At 46.7% G+C, this 19,315-nt stretch overlaps 1 protein-coding gene across 1 annotated transcript; it reads left to right on the top strand.

Moving 5' to 3' along the window:
* Window positions 1-1,353: 1,353 nt before the first annotated feature.
* LOC142570886 (gonadotropin-releasing hormone receptor-like) lies at window positions 1,354-11,218 on the top strand. The gene is made up of 2 exons (XM_075679192.1): window positions 1,354-2,338; window positions 10,271-11,218. Exons 1-2 carry the CDS (start codon window positions 1,559-1,561, stop codon window positions 10,646-10,648), a joined length of 1,158 nt encoding a protein of 385 aa, XP_075535307.1. The 5' UTR covers window positions 1,354-1,558; the 3' UTR covers window positions 10,649-11,218.
* Window positions 11,219-19,315: the final 8,097 nt, after the last annotated feature.

Genomic DNA, 19,315 nt, shown 5'->3' with positions numbered 1-19,315 from the left:
TCAAAATTATTGTACGGCGTGCTGTATGGCGTGCTTCGTAATCATATCTTGGTTTTGGCGCGTAAAGCCCCGGAACTTTTTTTTAATTATGCGCTTTCTATCGCCGCCCCCTCTTCTCTGAGCTGCAAAAACTTATCTATATAAAATAAAGCATGTAAATTTAATACATCTACTTCAACAGCTAAGAAATCAGTGTATATTAAAAGAAATAAGGGGAGCTGTGAAACACCTTTCGCGAAAGCGACAGATTCTGCCGTCATCGCCACAACGTCGGATGGCTCAAGAGACGCTGAGCAAAACCTACAACACCTACGATGCTTGATCACTATAACGCGCAGCCTTCAAACACCTTTGAACATTGTTTCGTTTCCGTGAAAGTTTTAACAACGTTTCGTCCGAGGACACTGACCGGGGGTGTTTCTTAGCTTCAGCGATGCAAAGCCACTTATTCGTGAAGCAACATATTTGGCGTATAGTTGTTCAAGTGTTGGAAGCCCAACTGGCTATTCTTTTTTAATCTACAATTTTCTGCCGAAAATCATCCGCATAAGGTGTTCTTTCGGGGTACTGAAGTAAAGCAATTTTAAATAGCCTCAATGTGGACTTTATCGCCTTTCTTTGATAAAGGAATTCAATTGTGCTTAGCACGAGACCGTGCGGGGGTTTAATCACTTGACAGTTTAGGTTGGAGACTGGAGCTTCTGTGTGATCACATCATATACGAATCGCGACGACGTGTTTGCGCACTCGCATTTGTGTGTGCTTGTGTGCGGGCTGACCTGCATCCGCACGCGCTTGCGTGCGTGTATGTGTGAGAGCGAGGAGGGAGGACGAGATATGGTATGTGTGAGGGGGAGAGTGTACGTTTGAAGGTAAGTGCCTGCGCTTGGATTGGTGATAGTGCGCGTCTGTATGTGCGTATATCTTTAAATGAAAGAATCTGGAAGGTTCGTCACATTATGACGAAGAGGCAACGGCACATTTAGACCGTTCCTCAAACCTGAACATCAATACGTCCGTGTTGTAGCAAATTTGGACCATAAGATGCATGTCGCAAGAATGATTTAACGCAAAGCCCTTAATAAATATCCTCCGTAGCTCATTGCTTGTTTAATTTCCATCGAGCCAAATGTCTCAGTTTCATTTAACTTTATCAGCCGAGATCACCGTGAAGCGTTTTGTGTCCTAAGTCAGGTGACGCTTAGTGCTGAAAGGAAACAATCCTAGGAAGGAAACCTATAGCTGAAAATATACCGCGTTTCTTATGTTTGTGTCGTCGCAAGAAAGAAAACGCGATTTTCAAATACAGTATGAAATAAGTCTCCTTTCTTTCTACTTCTCTTACAGGAGCATTCGAAGGGATGTGAGGACTGAGTCATGAGAGATGTCCTGATATACTTCCGACATCGATTTGCGCGCTCGCAAGTGGATTTTACTGACAGCATGGCTGCAGATGTCTTGAAGAAAAGGACCTGTTTTGATACTACCAGTGGCACGATGCCTCAAACACAAATGCCATAATGTGGCATCTAAGGTGAGCTTAAATATTGAGGAAAGCATGACAGCGGCAGCAAGTAACAGTATTGCCATGAACGATGACTACCTGAGTGGTACTACCGCCGCCTTCATCGCCGATAACGTCACCGACGCCAGCTTCAGCCCCGAAGACGTCCTGGGTCCTCGTTACCACAAGAGAGCGCGCATCCTCATCATCATCATAATGATAGTCACCTCTATTGCTGGCAACAGCGTTGTCTGCTGGAAGCTCGTCGTTAGGCGGCGTCATCGTCGCGTTTCCAAGGCCAGGGTGCTTTTTCTTAACCTGGCAATTGTGGACCTCTTGGTGGCGTGTATCACGATGACATCACAGGTTGTGTGGGAGGTTATGGGCATGGTATGGATTGCGGGTGACGCCTTCTGCCGCTTCTTCAAGTTCCTGCAGACGTTCGCGCTTGTCTCGTCCACCTACATGTTGGTAGCCATCGCTCTAGACAGGCACATCGCCATCGCCACCCCCTTGGCACCCAGTCCTGATCCGTGGAAGTTGGCGGCCGTCACGTGGTTTGCTTCTTGTATACCCTCACTGCCCAACGTGTACGTGTTTCACAACGTCGAGGTGGCACCGGGAATGTGCTTCTGCGCGTCCATATTCTACGACCGCGACGTGCCGCTCTATCACCGCCAGGTCTACATGGGATTCGTTTTCTTCATGGTGTTTCTTATTCCACTCGTACTGCTTGTGTCCTTCTATACGGGCATCCTTTGGGCCATGTGGAAGCATAGTTCTAGCAGCGGCAAAGTGGGTCAGCAAACGGCTTCCTCCTTGCCGCGAGCTAAGGTGAGTTGATATCCTGATAAGATAGAATTTTTTGACAGGAAAGACAGAGAGGTCGACCTGAGCTAATGCACTCTAGTCTGTTACTCTGCACTGGGGAAGAGGGAAGAGGAGTGAAAGTACTGGGATTGGTGATGATGATAAGAAAAGTGGTGAGTGCTTATGTATATTAGACAGTGGTTCTGCTAGAGCCGCTCCTAAAGCTTGGTATCCTGCAGAAACTTCAACAGCGCTTTAGTTGCCCGCATTGAAGTTTCTGTGTCAGGCCGAGGATAGCATCCTCCGACAGCTATTGCCTGCCAACGCTTGCTAGGAGACTTTCCAACGTCCTTCGCTCCAGCATATATGCTGGGCAATCGCACAGTATATGTTCCAGCGTTTCATGCGTCTGGCAGTGTTCACAATTGGAGCTCTTTGACTTGCCGATGACGTGCGCGTAGCGACGGGTGAACGCAATGGTATGGAAAAAACGATGCTGTTTGCTTTCACTTTTGTCAGTGCTATATCACTGACTGATTGGGACTGATGTAAGTGAAAGGGGGCGGGGAGGAGGGGGGGGGCACTCGGAAATGGTTATGCCTAGCAGGTCTTACCGGGAAAAAATATGGAAGTCGCCCAGAGTTCAGGAAACCGATGTCACACAACCACAGTTGCAAGTCATCCAGTGGCTACCAAACGAAGGTCGAGTGAAAAAGTGGCGAATATTGAGCTTACAGGAAATATTTAGTGTTCGTATTTGCCAGTACTTGTTTGTTCGTTTTTTTTCGTCTTCCTCCAGAAAGTGCCCTATCAATAACCCTAGCCTAGTCGTCAGGTAGATTCCTTCGCTCTTCCACTAATAATTTAGGCAATTATAATTCGTGTGTGAGTAGATCTCTCGCGATGACATGCTCTATGCAATACCTTGCTGTGCAGATGTATAAGTACATCCAAAAAGCCGTCCGTAACTGCGGGAATGTGCAGGAAATAATAAATATGGCGTGAAGTAAGCATTCAAGAATTTATCCCACAACGTACGTCCCTTACATGCAGTGATCGAATGAAAATATCGATGCCCTGAAACGAATGATATCGTAAGACGATTGTAAATATAACTGCTACGTCTAAGACATGGCGCGAAAATAAACCTAAATGGTAATGGGAGAACCATAAAAGGCTGTTCATGATAAATTTCAAGGCACCACAATATTATCTACTTCCGTTGTTCTCCTTCGTTTCTTTAACATTACAATGAGCACTCGGTGCCTTGCAGGTGCCAACATTGTCCCTAAATTAATGTTAATAACGAAATACCAGCGCTAGGTAATAACGATAGCCATTTATTATACCATTTCTAAAGAAAATAATTGTACGTCACACTTAACAGGGATCACGCAGTATTTTGCTCTGTCATTGTCTACAAAGCCCTTTGCTCCGAAATTTGTGAGGAAAGAAGCTGTGATGTAAAAGGCCAAACACTCAGAGAATTTTCTGCGCCCATAACGCAAACGCAAAGATGTGAGCACTCCAAGTTTTGGCAACAGCGATTACATTTGCGTAACTTTTCTTGCTTTTGGTTTTAATTGTTTCTAACCAGTTCTTATTTTTGCTACGAGAAAAACAACAAAAGGTCGCCCTACAAGCGAGTAACCTGAATGTCTCCGAATGTCTAAGATGGCGGCGTAGTAAGACAAGTTTAAATGGTCAAAAGGAGAGGCTAGGCGGCTTAGCCAGATCGGAGAGAGATAAAAAAAGTTGTTCTGCAAGTATATGGCTGACTCATAAGTGATAAAAAGCGCAGCAGGGGTAGAAACAATACCCACGAGACTGAGCCACTCGAACATGTTAGCGATAGACTCGGTACGCATTGTGACAGCACGTTTGTATGAGATCCTATTTATCGGAAAACTGAGGCCATTCTTTTCTAAAGACCTGGCATTCTACTTCAAATGAGTGGTGACAAAGGAAACCGCGAACAACACAAAAGAAAGAGAGAAAATAATACAGAGAAAGGCAGGGGTAGTCCCGGTTGAACATCCAAAAACAATAGCGACTACGTCTACAGGAACATCGTGGTTTACTAAGCCTCGTTTCTCAACTGGTTGGCAACGCTTTCCTAGCCCGCAGCCAGCAAACGTCACTTTACCAGCGGCACGAAATTAATGGACGTCACATTGAAGACGAAACGCAGCCTTCAACGACAAGCTGTGAAAAGCGTAGTGGATGCAGACACAAACGACGTGACCTATAGCCTTCGAAATGTTACGCGTTTGTCACGTTGGCCACTGACTAACTGTAAGGCTTACCGTAGTAAAGCAAAGCAGAAGTCATTCGAGATGCCGTATAGTAGAGCACTGTGGGTTATCTTCTACCACTCGGGACTTTTTAACGTATATCCACAGTAGTGTACACGACCATTCTTGCCTTTCACCTTCATCGCAATGCAGCCGCAGCAGCCTAGCTGTTATCGAACCCACGACCACGCGCTTAGCCGCAAAGGGCGACATATACTGAGCCGCCGCGGTGAGTGTATACCTTAGCGAAGAGCAGCTTAGATTTTTTTTTTGTACATCAGCTGCAAAACGAATCATTGTGGTGCCGAAAAAGAAACAAAGGCGTGGGCAATGACAAATTATTTTCGTTTGTGACGACTTCTTTATAGGGAGGCAATGGGGCTTATAAACATTACGGTCTTACCTGTCAAAAAGGTAGCGAAACCTACACGAAGTACCCTTAAAAGATCTCGCTGTATAAATCTTCCTTGGATAAAGGCTCACTATGTTCCATAAATGGCAGGTACTACAAGCACTTTTATCGTTTTTTGCATCCCTGACGTTCTCGATGCGGCAAAATGTATGACACAAGCAGGGCTGCCTATCACAATCTTCGCATTCATTCCATGCGCGTGCGACACATGGTAATACGGAAACTAATAAAGTAAATACCACGGACCCATCGAAGCAAGGCGGTGGGAATTTTTTCACCTCCAGGCAATTTCACAACTCGTACGATCAAAACGCGCTGTTTCTGAAACCGTCTTGCCTTGAAGTACTTCTGTAAATGCATCTGACGTGCTTTTCGGTGCCTGTAATTTTCTTTCTATTTTTAGAGGCCGACATGAGAAAGTATGTGTGTACGTGTGTGCGTATGCACGTGTCGTCCTCATTACTACCGAGTGATTCATCTCGTCCTTGGATTTTCACCACGACATCTTCGGAATACCGGTGCACTATTTGGCAAGCGCCATTCGGCGTTTGACGTTTGATCAGTTCCGTGTCACCACAAAGAAAGAATGCTTGAAGTGCACTCTCGTGCGCCTCTTGCGGGGTATAATAATAACAAGGAAAACCAGATTAGATTTCTGCCCGTGGTGGTCAGTTCGCCCCACCCCGAGGAAACTTCCATGCACAGTGTTTGTGTTGCAAGAGTCGAAAACGAAAAAAATACCGGCAGGAATTTAACCGCAAATTTATCCTCTCGCCTCCACTGATTCTTTTTGCTCATTCCATAGCAATCAGCTCTCAACCCTCGCAGCCTCGATGCTCCGAGGTAGCATACGAGGGTTTCTTGAACACTTGCTCTGATACTTTCGCCTGGTACTACGCAAAAACTTCGATTGTAAGGATATTGCACATACTCCGCCATAGCCGCAAGTGGCTCTGGCCTACGCGCGCAGGTTACTCGCCGAATAAAGTGGACGGAATAGAAAAACTGCTGCCGCAACGCTGCAATATGTGGAGCATCGCACACGTCATACCGAGTTTGTGGGTCCGGCTCCTATTTGCCACATGTTCTCTTTTCTTCCACTTCTATTTTATATTTTCTTGTCATTTAATACACTGCAATTTAAAGAAACCCTCTAAATTCTTTTGTGCTTTCTTTGGCCTCATTGGCTGTTGGCTTCATACAGAATTATGTGAGAGACCCGGCAGGAAAAACCGTGTACTAAATTGCTGTATATTTCTTTCAGATATTTCAGAAACGTTCCCTTAAGTTTTAGGAACACGTCCAGCTTGTCGTCCATCCTGCTCACACTTTTCTCTAAAGTCCATAACGTGCTAAATGCATGATCCACGTTAGATTTGCGTAAGGGAAAAATGTTTGGGTGGTCATGTGGACATGAGCTGATTCTGTAGCCGCATAATTACCTTCTTGGCAACTTGTCCTCGTGCTAGCGCTCCCTAAGTCTACGATAGAACGCCTACGGCGGCAACACAACCATATTTGGGTTGGATGGTGAGCGCATTCATTATTTCAAAAACTACGCAAGAGACACGAACAAACACCTAGAAGACGAGGACGATTGTGTCGCCATCCTCTAAATTGTTTTTGAGTCTTTCGTGCTATCTTTTAATATAATGTATACAGCTGCACTTTACATGCAATTATTACAGTGCCTAATGGATTCGACAAGCACGTTCACTACATGACGTAACAATTCCATTCTGATTTTATTCCCATCTCCTGACGTGGAGCTTACGCAATCACAGGCGCAAGCATCGGGCGGTGACCCGCAGCGTCGTTTGAACAGCCCAATCACACGATGTTTTCTTTCCTTTGAAAGCAAATAGCACTGCTTACGTTGACGAATTTTTCTTGTGTAATTGGTTGGCAAGAGGGGAGAAGCGCGCCGAAGTACAGAGGGTTTCGGTGGGTCCGCGCTAGCGCATTGAAAGTATATGAACGGTTCATGAAGGCCGTGCCAGCGTAATTTGTTTGTCACGATTGGTCCACTTCCCCTTGCATAGCTTGCGGTGGCTGGTCGACGGTGTGAAACGGAACTATAAAAACGGCGCTAAAATGGATCCTCAACGAAGCGTTTACACAGCGACGTCGTAAACCTGCCGAAGGGTCTCGACAACGCATACTGCCAGGCAAAAAAAAAAAAAGAAACGTCTCCAATGAGCAGAGAAATCCATTCTCCCCGGTAGCTCCAAGTAGCTAGTGCCAAAACGATTTTTTATTGCTTTCAGAGCAGGGCATACTCCCCCTATTCCAAGACCATTTCAGTTTTGTTCCTCATATTATAGTATTTTTAGTGCGCACATCACACTTTGACATGATGACCTTTCGCGCTTTTGTGACATCGCGTGACAGACAGACGAAGTGGGCACACCCCGAAAATTTTTGCCCGAGAGCGGCGGGTTAATGGCGGAAGAAGCGTGCAACCGAAAAAAAAATATTTTTTTGTGGTTTGGCCTAATCACGCATAATCAGTGTCTACACGGTCGCATCATGTGGGAAAATTGCGCGGTTTTCGTGACGTCGCGTGACAAACCAACGATATGGGGGCCGCCCCAAAACTTTTTGACCAATAGTGGAGATCTATGGCGGACATGGAATAGAAACAGATTGGAATAAATGTACCTTATAGCGCACCAGACTGTTGTCTGTTCGGCTGCAGAAGCTAAATATTTAACACGATAGCTTTATCTGCCGGGTTCCAGCGCAAATATGTTCCATGTACGTGTGTCACGCAATCATCATTACTTATATCCGCGTGATGGCGATACCTTTACCATCTTGTGTTTACCTTATGGTTCAGAATACAGGCATGGAATTGTTAGAAAGGTTTTTCTTATTTAAAAAGAATTACCCTTCATGGCGTATATCTGTTGCATGAAGATATTTATGCATCATTTGTTTTATCGATGACCAATTCCGTAGAAAACAAGGCGAAGCAGCCTGTACACATATAAAGCTGCTATAGATGTAGTGCTTGGAACTGCCTTGCGGTTTGTCTCAGCATCCACGGGCGAAGGCATTCACAACAGTTTTTCAAATATGATCCCCAACAACCGTCCCCCATCAGTGGTGCCACCATGGCTCACGCCGCTTTCGGAAGCCAAGATCACGAGCAAGGGTGCTCAAACGCGTGCGCGATGCCGCCGCAGCTCGAGCGACGCACTTTCGTCACCAGCACACTCATTGTCGCGTCGTAATACCATGTGACGCCTGGCAGCCTCCGGGCGCTGTTTATGCTGTGCAGCACCTCAGGAATCGCGTGCTTGCTATCAATGTCATAGCTTCGCCCTTCGAGCGATCGGAACTGTAAATACTAGAAAACTGGTGGACATTTTTATTTACGGACTTGTATTTGGTAATGTGCTAAGAAGCTTGCACTGCTTTTTAGAACATAGGTTTCACTTTCGTGTTATAGCCCATTTCTCTGAGATAGGTATCACTCAATTGTTCTGCATTCCATTTAAGTCGTAACTTCTTTCCGTCTCATGTGAGGTCCCTTAGCAACGCGGCATCATATAGCGTAACACGATAACTTGGGCAGGCGAATCGAAAACTACATGCGAAATAAATCAAATTTAGCAGTTGCTCCGTCGGCCTTGAAGGGAATAAGTACAAAGTTCATTAGTTAATATTTTCACTTAGCTCTGTGGACATTGCAATTTCTCGCGCCGGTAATTAATTGTGTGACTTACTAAAAAATGCATTGTTCGCACATTAGAAAAGAATACGGTATATACAACAGCCACGCATCATAGTAGCTCCCTTAAAGTCTCCGATCCCGTCTGAGGCTCTGCAACCAGGCCATATCAGCCCCCGTAGATGTTTTTCCACACGTGCGTTCACAAAATGCACACACAATAATACCTTCCGATAGCATTTTCCTTCCAATGATTGCCGTCATAGAGGCGCAGTCTTCCGCTGTTGCAGTAGGCAGGACAGTTATAAAATACATGCATGCTGCAAAGTCTCAGGCATTCACAGTTCAGGCTGTCCTTATGGCCGATAACATGTCCGTAACGTCAAGTGAAGGCGAGGTGAAGGCTAAGTTACTCGCCGTGGTGGCATAAGGGCTTTGGTGTCGCGCTACTTAGCCCATGGGTGCGTGATTGAATCCCGGCCGCGGCTGCACAATTTCGATGGGGGCGAAAGGCAGCACCCGTGTACCAGGCATTAGGCGCATGTTAAAGAACTTCAGGTGATCACGTTATTCCGGAGCCCCCCACTACGGCATGCCTAATAATGATATTTTGGTTTTGGCACGTAACACCCCAAAGTTTCATTTTAATAAATAAATGTTTAAGTCGCTGATGCATGCTTATTTGGCATCGCTTCACTTTCATGTGAGGCAAGAAGTCATGTCACGGTCTATTTCTCAAGGACTCCTATATGACAATGGCGTAGTTGAGTCCAGTGAGCAGGTACACAGTGCGGATATGCCATGATGCGTGTCTATAGCAGATGATGAGTTGTGGCTCGCTCACCAGTTTCCCAAGTGCCGCAGGTTGGGACCATCGTTATTTTTATTAACTGGGCTTTGCAAGCGTGCCTGACCCTCATCACAATGCGCTGATGGTGGAGTGCGACAGGGTCTCGTCGTGGAAGCCCTTGAGAGAAGGCAGTATTTTGGTCTGGCAGTCTAAACCGAGTGTGCTAGCTGACCGGGGCAGTTGTACTAGCGAAAGAACAATTGAGCGAATTCATCTTGAAGAAGAAATCCGAGAAATATTATGCCCCTTCCTTACCACGGAGGAAGAAATATTTGAGGAGAGGAATCTGCTAGGCTGCGATAGCGTGCGCTGGCGGCCCGTTTAAGTCACGTTGGAGCGAGGACGAAATGATGACAACACGCCCGACGCGTCATCTGTCGTGCTGCGGTGAAAACTGCGTTTGCATGTTTTTTATGGAAGTTACGCACAAAAATCTCGATGTCGTCTCATATATTGCCTATTCGGAGAACGCACCGCGTGCGTTTTGCCTTCTCGGAGAGCCGACTCATGACAGAGGGCGCGTCGGCGCCGTTCCCTACGGCGTGACTTTCTGGGACGCCCGAGTGAGCGCTGTTTCGCCTCCTCACTAATTCTTGCTCCCCTGGTCCTTACTATGCTTATAAGAAATGTCGTCATGCTTAGTGTGCTTGAGAAAGTCTGTATAGTCGCGTTTGTTGCACAGTTCTGACTGCATCCTGGCACTTTTTGTTGTTTTTTCGTGCAGGTTAAGACGCTCAAGATGACCGCCGTCGTGTGCGGGGCCTTCCTTGTGACCAATGTTCCCTACATGGTACAAGAGGTCATTCTAGCGTTCGGCAATCCCGATATTCTGAACGCCAACGTGGTAGCTTTGTCCGGCGTCATCTCAGCCTCTAACAGCGCCATCAACCCTTACATCTACCTGTATTTCCAAAAGAGGCAAGGAAGCAGAAGACCGGGCATGTCGGGGTCTTTGCTAAACCATCTCCCTTGCTTCCACCGCCGGGTGACACGTGTCGACAATGGCACCCCAAAGACGGCAACAATGACTGTCACTTACTCTGGTCGCCACTCACGGACAGTCACTACTGCGAACTCTGAATCTTATTCGTGCAAAAGTTAGTCATGAGGGCATTCCCTTCAAGCATAAATGCCGACGAACTGCTGCACTATGCCTGGGCTGAATCAGTCTCTCCTGAATAGCGCTATACTTACACGCTCTTTCTCCGCAAGCTAAGATTTAAATTGCACTTTTCTACTTTCTACAAGAAAATAGGGAGGGTAGTTTCTTTATTTGTCAATCTTTCACTACAAGGATACAATGGATTTCTTGAAAGACATCGATGGCTGTGTGTATTTGCGACCACTGTGTATGCACTGTATGCTGCCACTTCGGGCAGCATAACCCTGAGTGTTTTTGCTCGAGCGATTTACGCTGCAATTACGCTTGAACAGGGGTCGCAACTGGGCTATCCTAGAAGATGTTTCACTTATGAGGGACCGTGCACTACTGCTGTGCCTCAAAGTTTTCGTGAGTGTGATATGCCGAAAAGAGACTGTGCATTAAATATAAGTGCCACTTTATCGTCAGTAATCCATCAGTTCTCCACACGGAAAACCATTAATCGACTGTATCCGTTCCGAAAGCGCTTTAATGTCTGCAAAATCAATTGTTGCGGTGGTCAACTAAAAAATAAACAATTCCTGTCATACTTTTCTCTGTATTTCAACCTAGTGACACGCACCCATACAATTTCTATGTCACTTTAACACTTAAAGAAAGCACAATAATTATGTCTTCTAGAAGAGAAGCAGTCAGTATGTGCGCTTAATTTCGTAGTCATGTCTTTTCGGTTACTGATTGCGTTGTACTTTGCGAACTGGACAAAAAATTTCTCTCCTGTGTCACGGCACGCACAGCCACTCACAATCCGACTGCTGTGTAGGCCGTAGTATATATATGTAAGGCTTAAAATGGGGCTGGGTTCGAAGAGAGAAAGACGAAGAAGTGGCTCTTGTGTGGAACCCCGTTTTCTACTGTTCTCATTTTGCGAGTTTTTTTGCGTGTTTTCGGGAGGCGCCGCTTCCGAGACCTTCGGCGATGGAAGCGGAGTCAGCTAGACGTCCGGAGGAGACCGACGTCACAGCGTCGAGCGCTCCGAGGAAGCGCAATCACCTGATGAGCGACACAGGCAGCGAGGACACCCTGCTGTACTACTCTGCTTCAGAAGAAGATCTGTCGGATGACGGCGACTACTTGACAGTTGTGAGGCAAAAAGGAAAGAGGAGAATCGTCACTGCCTCCTCGTCTTCAACAAGGACGACGGCGGCAGCAAAGGCCCATGACACGGCTCATACCATCCTCTTCTTACCCGTGACGCCGACCGACAACCTGAATCGGCTAAACAGGCAAGCCATATCTGTAACACTAGAGGCTGTTGTTCCAAATGAGATCACGGATATGAGAGTTAACACCCGTAAGAACATTCTCGCGGTTGATGTCAAGAACAGAGCAGCATTGGATATCTTGAGTACAGTGAAAATGCTGGGCAAGATAAATGTTCGCACCATAATACCACAGGACAGCAATACTATATCAGGTGTGATTTATGATGTGGATGAGTCAATCGACGACAACGATCTGCCTATTTTGGTCAAACCCGCCACAGCAGATGTTCCTATTATTGAAATCCGTCGCCTAGGAGATTCACGCTGTGTGAGGATAACTTTCAAGGGAGGTAGCTTGCCGTCCTACGTGAAAGTTGGATTTTTTCGTCATCCAGTGCGACCGTTCATTCCAAGACCACTTCAGTGTCGTAATTGTTTGAAGATCGGGCATGTCAGCGGCATATGCAAAAATTCGACCGTGTGCGCGAGATGCTCTCAGCAGCACAGTGCAGGTGCTTGCTGTGCGACTCACTTCAAATGTGCCAATTGCTCCGGTCCCCATGAAGCATCGTCGAAAGACTGCCCGAGACACAAGACAGAGCGGAAAGTCCTCAAACAAATGGTGAGAGACAACTCAACTCACAGAGCGGCCGCCGCCAAAGTACGACGGCGTAGTGTCCGCCGTCACCGTAGACGATCCTCGTCTACAAGAAATGCTGATACCGTCGCGAGTCAGCCAATACTTCCTGAGGCTGGTGCTCCCTAGGCGCTCCCCCACACTAACAACACGGTGTCTGATGACGCAGTGAATACCTCTACTGCAAACGACTGGCCTACACTTCCGACATTAAGTCCTCCAGCCCAACAAAGGTCGACGGTGGACTACCGACGACCCAATGAGGGTACAGATCACGTGCGAGGTCACGACAAGCAAGTAATCGCCATAATCAGATCTCTAATGAATGTCATTCGCGTGTTGTTAAACGACATGCAGACGCCATCTGCTCGAGGTGCACTACAAGTGCTGGACGGCCTGGATCCGGTTCTTACGAGCCTCGAATAGCAAGCACAATGGCTCTACCGCATCAGCCGTTCTTCAGACAAGTCAAGGAAGCATCTATTATGCAATGGAATGCCCGTGGCCTGAAATCCCGCAGTGATTTTCGCCATTACGTTTTCACCAATCGATTCCCCATTGTTGTCGTCTGTGAACCGAAGCTACAGACACCCGTTCGGATCTCAGGCTATGAACCTCATATGTCATCGACTTGTACTGACATTAGCAAAGTGACCATCTACATACGGTGTGAATTGACTTATGTTGTTCATCCAGTGCGGCCACATGACATTAATCAGTATGTGTGTTTGACCGTGAAACAACAAAACCTTGCGTTTACTTTAGTGGGCGCTTACCTTTCTCCATCAAGTCGTTTTGATAGGCAGAGACTGAGGGACATTATAGATGCGACACCTGGTCCATGGATTGTTGTTGGGGACTTCAACGCGCATCATTCACTTTGGGGAAGCAACAAGATAAATTCGAAAGGAAGAAACCTCGTGTCCTTTGCTTGCGACCATGAACTTTGTTGTCTAAATGATGGCAGTCCCACGTTTCTGCGCGGCCGGACATACAGTAGTTGTTTAGACTTAGCATTTGTTTCGCGATGCCTCACTCGCTGCGTCCATTGGTTCGCAGATATAGAAACCCACGGAAGCGACCACATTCCTACCTACCTGAAGATAAAAGGCCTCACCAAATCCGTTCCATCAAATTTTAAACAAACAATAGATTGGCCCGTGTTTAAATCCCTTATGGAAGACGCATGCCACGAAGGCATTTCGTCCACACTAGAATTTGAGATCGCCAAGGCTATGCAGGATTCTATGCGCTCATTTCGGCCATTAGAGAAATACACAGATTTTGATTCGGAAATACAGAGCCTCCGTGCAATCCGCCGGCGAGCGGAGCGACGGTACCGACGGACTAAATCACTCTACGACCTTAGAGAGGCCAGACGCATTCAAAAGAAAATTCAGCGTCGCCTTGCTGTACTCCACAATCAACGCTGGAAGTCGTTTTGTGAGTCTCTCGACCCACGTAAACCTCTGTCGGTTGTCTGGAGAACAATCCGTGGTCTTCGAACAGCTCCTCAACAGCGTCGTCCATTTAAGTCTCTAGCCCTACGTCAAGGACGCCGAGAAGTCGAGGTAGCCGAAGATTACTGCGCAAGGATCGCGGGTCCGGCGCTCACGTATTCACCTTGCGCACCTATTCCCATTGTGCCCCCTTGCTCCCGGGATCCTCGTATGGACGCTGTTTTCTCCATCGAAGAACTGGAGGCCGCACTTGCTGGTTGCAGGCGATCTTCGTCACCAGGACACGATGGCATCACATACTCTGCGCTTGTACACCTTGGTCAAGAGGCCAGAGATGCCCTTCTTGGCCTATACAACGCATCATGGCGTGACGGCTTGGTCCCTACAACGTGGAAATCCAGCCGGCTTGTTCCACTCCTCAAGGCTGGCAAATCCCCGTTGGAATTATCATCTTACCGTCCAATAGCACTGGCCAGCTGTGTCGGCAAGGTAATGGAAAGAATGATACTTGCACGGCTAGAATGGTACTTGGAATTCTACAACGTCTATCCAGAGGTAATGGCTGGTTTTCGACGTGGCCGCTCGTCAATAGATAGCGTTATCGACCTGGTAACATACGTACAACACCAGAAACATCTGAAACGATTCACTGCGGCCCTATTCCTCGATGTTAAAGGTGCGTACGACAATGTAAATCATCAGGCAATTCTGGACGCCTTAGAGGCTGTAGGGATTGGCGGACGCACCTTTCGCTGGATATGCAACTATTTGCATGGAAGATCTTTCTTTATTTTGACTGAAGACGGACCAACGCCATCTAGCTATACCAGTCGTGGTGTACCGCAATGCGGAGTACTCAGCCCTACCCTTTTCAACCTGGTGCTCGTTGGTCTCGCTGATTCGTTACCGCAAACCGTACAGCTCTCCGTATATGCAGACGACATTTGCATATGGGCTTCAGGCGTGACACGTGTACAAGTCTGCGCACGACTTCAGAAAGCCTCAACGGCTGTGTCAAGATACCTAAGAAGACAAGGCCTGGAGCTTTCTGCTGAGAAATGTGCAGTCGTTGCTTTTACTCGTAAATCGATGTCCCCGTATGCTTTGCGGATTAATGACCAAATCATACGATATAGACGAACGCACCGATTTCTTGGCGTCATCATTGATAGAGACTTGTCTTGGAGCCCTCACATCTCGTACATGACGAAGCATTTGGCCGCCATTGTGGACCTTCTTGCGTTTCTCGGCGGGAAGTCCTGGGGTGCAACAGTACCGTCAATGTTGCAACTATATCGAGCACTGTTTTTGGGCTTCCTGCGGTACAGCTTACCTGTAATAGGTAATACTTGTACTACTAATATTCGCAAACTCCAGAGCGTGCAAGCCCAAGCACTCAGGACTTGTCTCGGTCTTCCCAAAACAACGTCATCGATTGCGACAGTGGCCATAGCCAGAGACGCGCCTTTGACAGTCTACAATGATACAGATGTCCTGAGAGCGCACATCCGACACCTGACTCGGATTCCCTCACACCATCTTGCTTGCTTGCCAGCAAAAAGGCCACTTTCAACTTTTGCTAAAACTATTGTAAGACATCAGTCGTACTTGCCATCAGCATTTACGCCCGCTTCACGATTGTCAGATCCATTGTGGTGTCTGCACCGGCCGCAAGTGCAACTGACAATTCCAGGAGTCAGAAAGAAAGCTGGAGCGCCATTACAAGCTTTGAAGCATGCAACTTTGGAGCACATTCACAACGTGCACAGATTCCGGAAACATGTATACACAGATGGCTCAGTTAAACTCAACAGCGCTGCTGCTGCAGTCATCATCCCGGCACAATCTGAGGAAATCAAGTTAAGAACTTCATGTGTGACCACATCGACGGGTGCAGAACTCGCGGCGCTCCGTGCTGCACTTGATTTCATTAAGCAGAAACCACCGCAACAATGGACAGTCTTCAGTGACTCCAAGGCAGCCCTTCAGTGCATACGAAGCCCAATGCGCCACGGACCCAATGAACAACTGGCCTCAGAAATTCGGCACATATATCATCAAAGCTATGATAAGGGACACAACATAATCTTTCAGTGGCTTCCAGGACATTGTAACATCAGCGGGAATGACCAAGCCGACGAAGCCGCCCGATCGGCACATGACAGTGGTCAACGAGTCTTCATTCCGCTTTCGCGAACGGACGCTGCGGCTGGGCTGCGATTGATGTCCCGTGAGTGCACTTTGCCCCTGTGGGACTCAAATGTTTTCACCATGTGTCGGTTGCGTTCGTTGTCTCCGGACATACGGATGCACCTCCCGCCTGGATTACCACGACGTGAACAGACCATGCTTTACCGTCTGTGGCTAGGCGTTGCGTTTACAAACGCCTATGCTTTCCTCATAGGAATGGCCAACAGCCCCACGTGCGACACATGTAACATCGACGAGACGCTCGCACACATTATCTGTGTCTGCCCGCGATACAGTGCTGAGAGACAAGTGATGTGCAGGGTACTGGACCAGCTGGACAATCGTCCACTTTCAGAACTAAAAGCTTTAGGCCAATGCTCCGATAGAACATCCGCGTTGAAGGCCTTATTCGCGCTATTAACGTTCTTGCGGTCTACGGGGCTTCACGACAGACTCTAAGAATGCCGCCCCCTACCGTTCTGTAGTGTACGCGCTTTGTTCGTGCTTGTCTCCCTTTCTTTCTATCTCCCCCTTCCACTCTGTTTCTCTTTTTATCCCTCTTAACCCTTCCCCCTGCGCAGGGTAGCCAACCAGAACTACCTCTGGTTAACCTCCCTGCCTTTCTCTGCATTATTTTCTCTTCTCTTCTTAAATTGGGGCTAGTTCATATGCTAGAATTAGTAGACTTGAAGCGAGAAAAGAAGACAGCGACGACCAAAGCAGACACGGAGAGGAACTAACTTCCCACGAAACCCTTTTCTTTCAATATTGCGTAAAATATTCACCAAGCTGATTTCCAATAGAGTCAGAGCAACATTTGACTTCAGTCAACGGATAGAGCAGCTTGACTTCAGGAAGGGATATTCTACAATGAATCACATCCATGTCATCCATCAGGTAATCGAGAAATATGCGGAATACAATCAACCCTTTTACATGGCTTTCAACTATTATGAAAGGCGTTTGATTCAGTAGCGATACCAGCAGTCATCGAGGCATTGCATGATCAGGGAATACAGGAGGCATGCGTGAATATCTTGGGAAATACCTACCAACACTACACAACTACCTCGGTTCTCCACATGCAAAGTCGAAGTGTGTGAGAGAGTGGAAAGGCAGGGAGGTTAACAACAGGCGAGTTCCGGGTTTGCTACCCTGCACTGGGGTGGGGGATACAGAAGTTGTAAGACGACAAAGAGCGAGAGAAAAGAAAAGGAACAAGAGAAAAAGGAAGAAACGAAAATAAAGAAGAAATCGGAACAGAAAAGGCGGTCCAATCAAAGGCGTTCCCACAGGCCGGTTGGTCCCAGCAACTGCAGTAGCGCTTGCATGGGCTTCTGATGCGATGTTAAGTCACGTCAAGAAAATTAAGTATAAAGAAAGGGGCCAGGCGGGAAGACAATCTATTCAATGCTATTCACTGCATCCTTAGGAGAAGTATTCACTCCATTTGACTGGCAATGCTTAGAAGTGAGCATTAACGGCGAATATCTCAACAACCTTCGGTTTGTAGATGTCATCGTCCTGCTCAGCGACACTGGGGCTGAATTGCAGCAAATGATTGAGACCCTTAACCGAGAAAGTGTACGAATCGGGTGGAAAAATAGAAGACTCAATAACTTTTCATCAGCGTATGGATGTCAAAATGACGCAATTTCTTATTTGAGAAGAATCAGAAAGAATGACCGTTACTTCCATGAGGAGCATCGGAAAACAGCAACAGTTAGACGTGGAAGGAGTAACATCATGGGGAGCTACAGTTCACCCCTCGCAGTTACAGCTCAAAAGGACGAATGGTTGGGGCAGGACAGTTACTCTCCAAAAGGGGCGACCTTAATACCTGCTTTCCTCCACTTTTCCTTAGAAAATTGGGATGAATAGCAACGTAGGATTAGGGACTTTAGGTGGAAAATGTAAGTGTAGAGTTTAAGACCAATATGCAAGAAACAAAGATAACGTTCAATAAATACACTGAGAGGCGAACAAAATTTCATGATTGGCAGTAAGCCTTCAGAATCTGAGAAAGAATACGTTCATCTAGTTCATTTGCTCACATGAAACCCTGATCATAAATATGACATTTACGGACACAATAAAAATGGGTTAGAACGCATACGGCTGGCATTACCAAATCCTTAGTGGCAACTTACCGCTATCCTTGAAAAGAAAATGTTCACTCATTCTAGTCTACCGCTGCTAACATATGGGGCAGAAACTTGGAAATGAACAAAGAAGCTCGAAAACAAATTAAGCACCGCGCAAAGGGCGATGGAGCGAAGAATGTTAGGCGTAACGTTAAGAGACAGGAAGAGAGCTGTGTGGATCAGAGAGCAAACGGGGATTGCCGATGTTCTAGTTGACATTAAGAGAAAGAAAGAGAGCTGGGCAGGCCATCACATGCGTAGGGCAGATAACCGGTGGACCATTAGAATTACACAACGGGTGCCAAGGGAAGAGAGGCGCAGTCGAGGATGGCAGAAATGTAGTTGGAGGGATGAAATTAGAAAATTTGCAGGGGCAAGCTCAAATCAGCTAGCCCAAGAAAGGATGATCGTAGATCGCTATGAGAGGCCTTTGACCTCCAATGTACATAAAAATACTATGATGATGATAACACTATTTCATACACAGAAACTGACAGAAAAAAACATGCAAGGAAACGATCATCGAGGCTTGCGAAACCCCGTGCCATAGCAATGATCAATGGGTCAACTAAACATGTTATATACTTTGGAGGAGGGCTAGTAGACGCGAAGACGACGACCGAAAATTTAAGCGGCGTTGCGATTGACATGTCTCTGTCATTCGAACTATTCGGTTAATAATGGACGCTTTATTGCTTTGAACACTTACGTCCATTACGAACTAGCACGATACACTGGGCTGGTAGCAGATAAAAACGAATAAGACAATACCAAACAAGGCGACAGAGGAGCACGTAAAGGCAAACAATCAAGTCTGATCGAGGTACTGGTTGTGCTTAAGTAATAAACCAAACTAAGAGCCACAGAAAAAATGGAAACACGTGTGGTTTTAATGTATATTGTGTAATATAAACATATGTATTTTCTCTGTCACGATCTTCCGTTTTATTGAATTGAAACCACAAATTGAC

The sequence above is a fragment of the Dermacentor variabilis genome, chromosome 2 (genome assembly GCF_050947875.1).
Source record: "Dermacentor variabilis isolate Ectoservices chromosome 2, ASM5094787v1, whole genome shotgun sequence".
NCBI lineage: Eukaryota > Metazoa > Arthropoda > Arachnida > Ixodida > Ixodidae > Dermacentor > Dermacentor variabilis.
The sequence above is the reverse complement of the archived record's forward strand: the minus strand, read 5'-3'. Positions and strand labels throughout refer to the sequence as shown.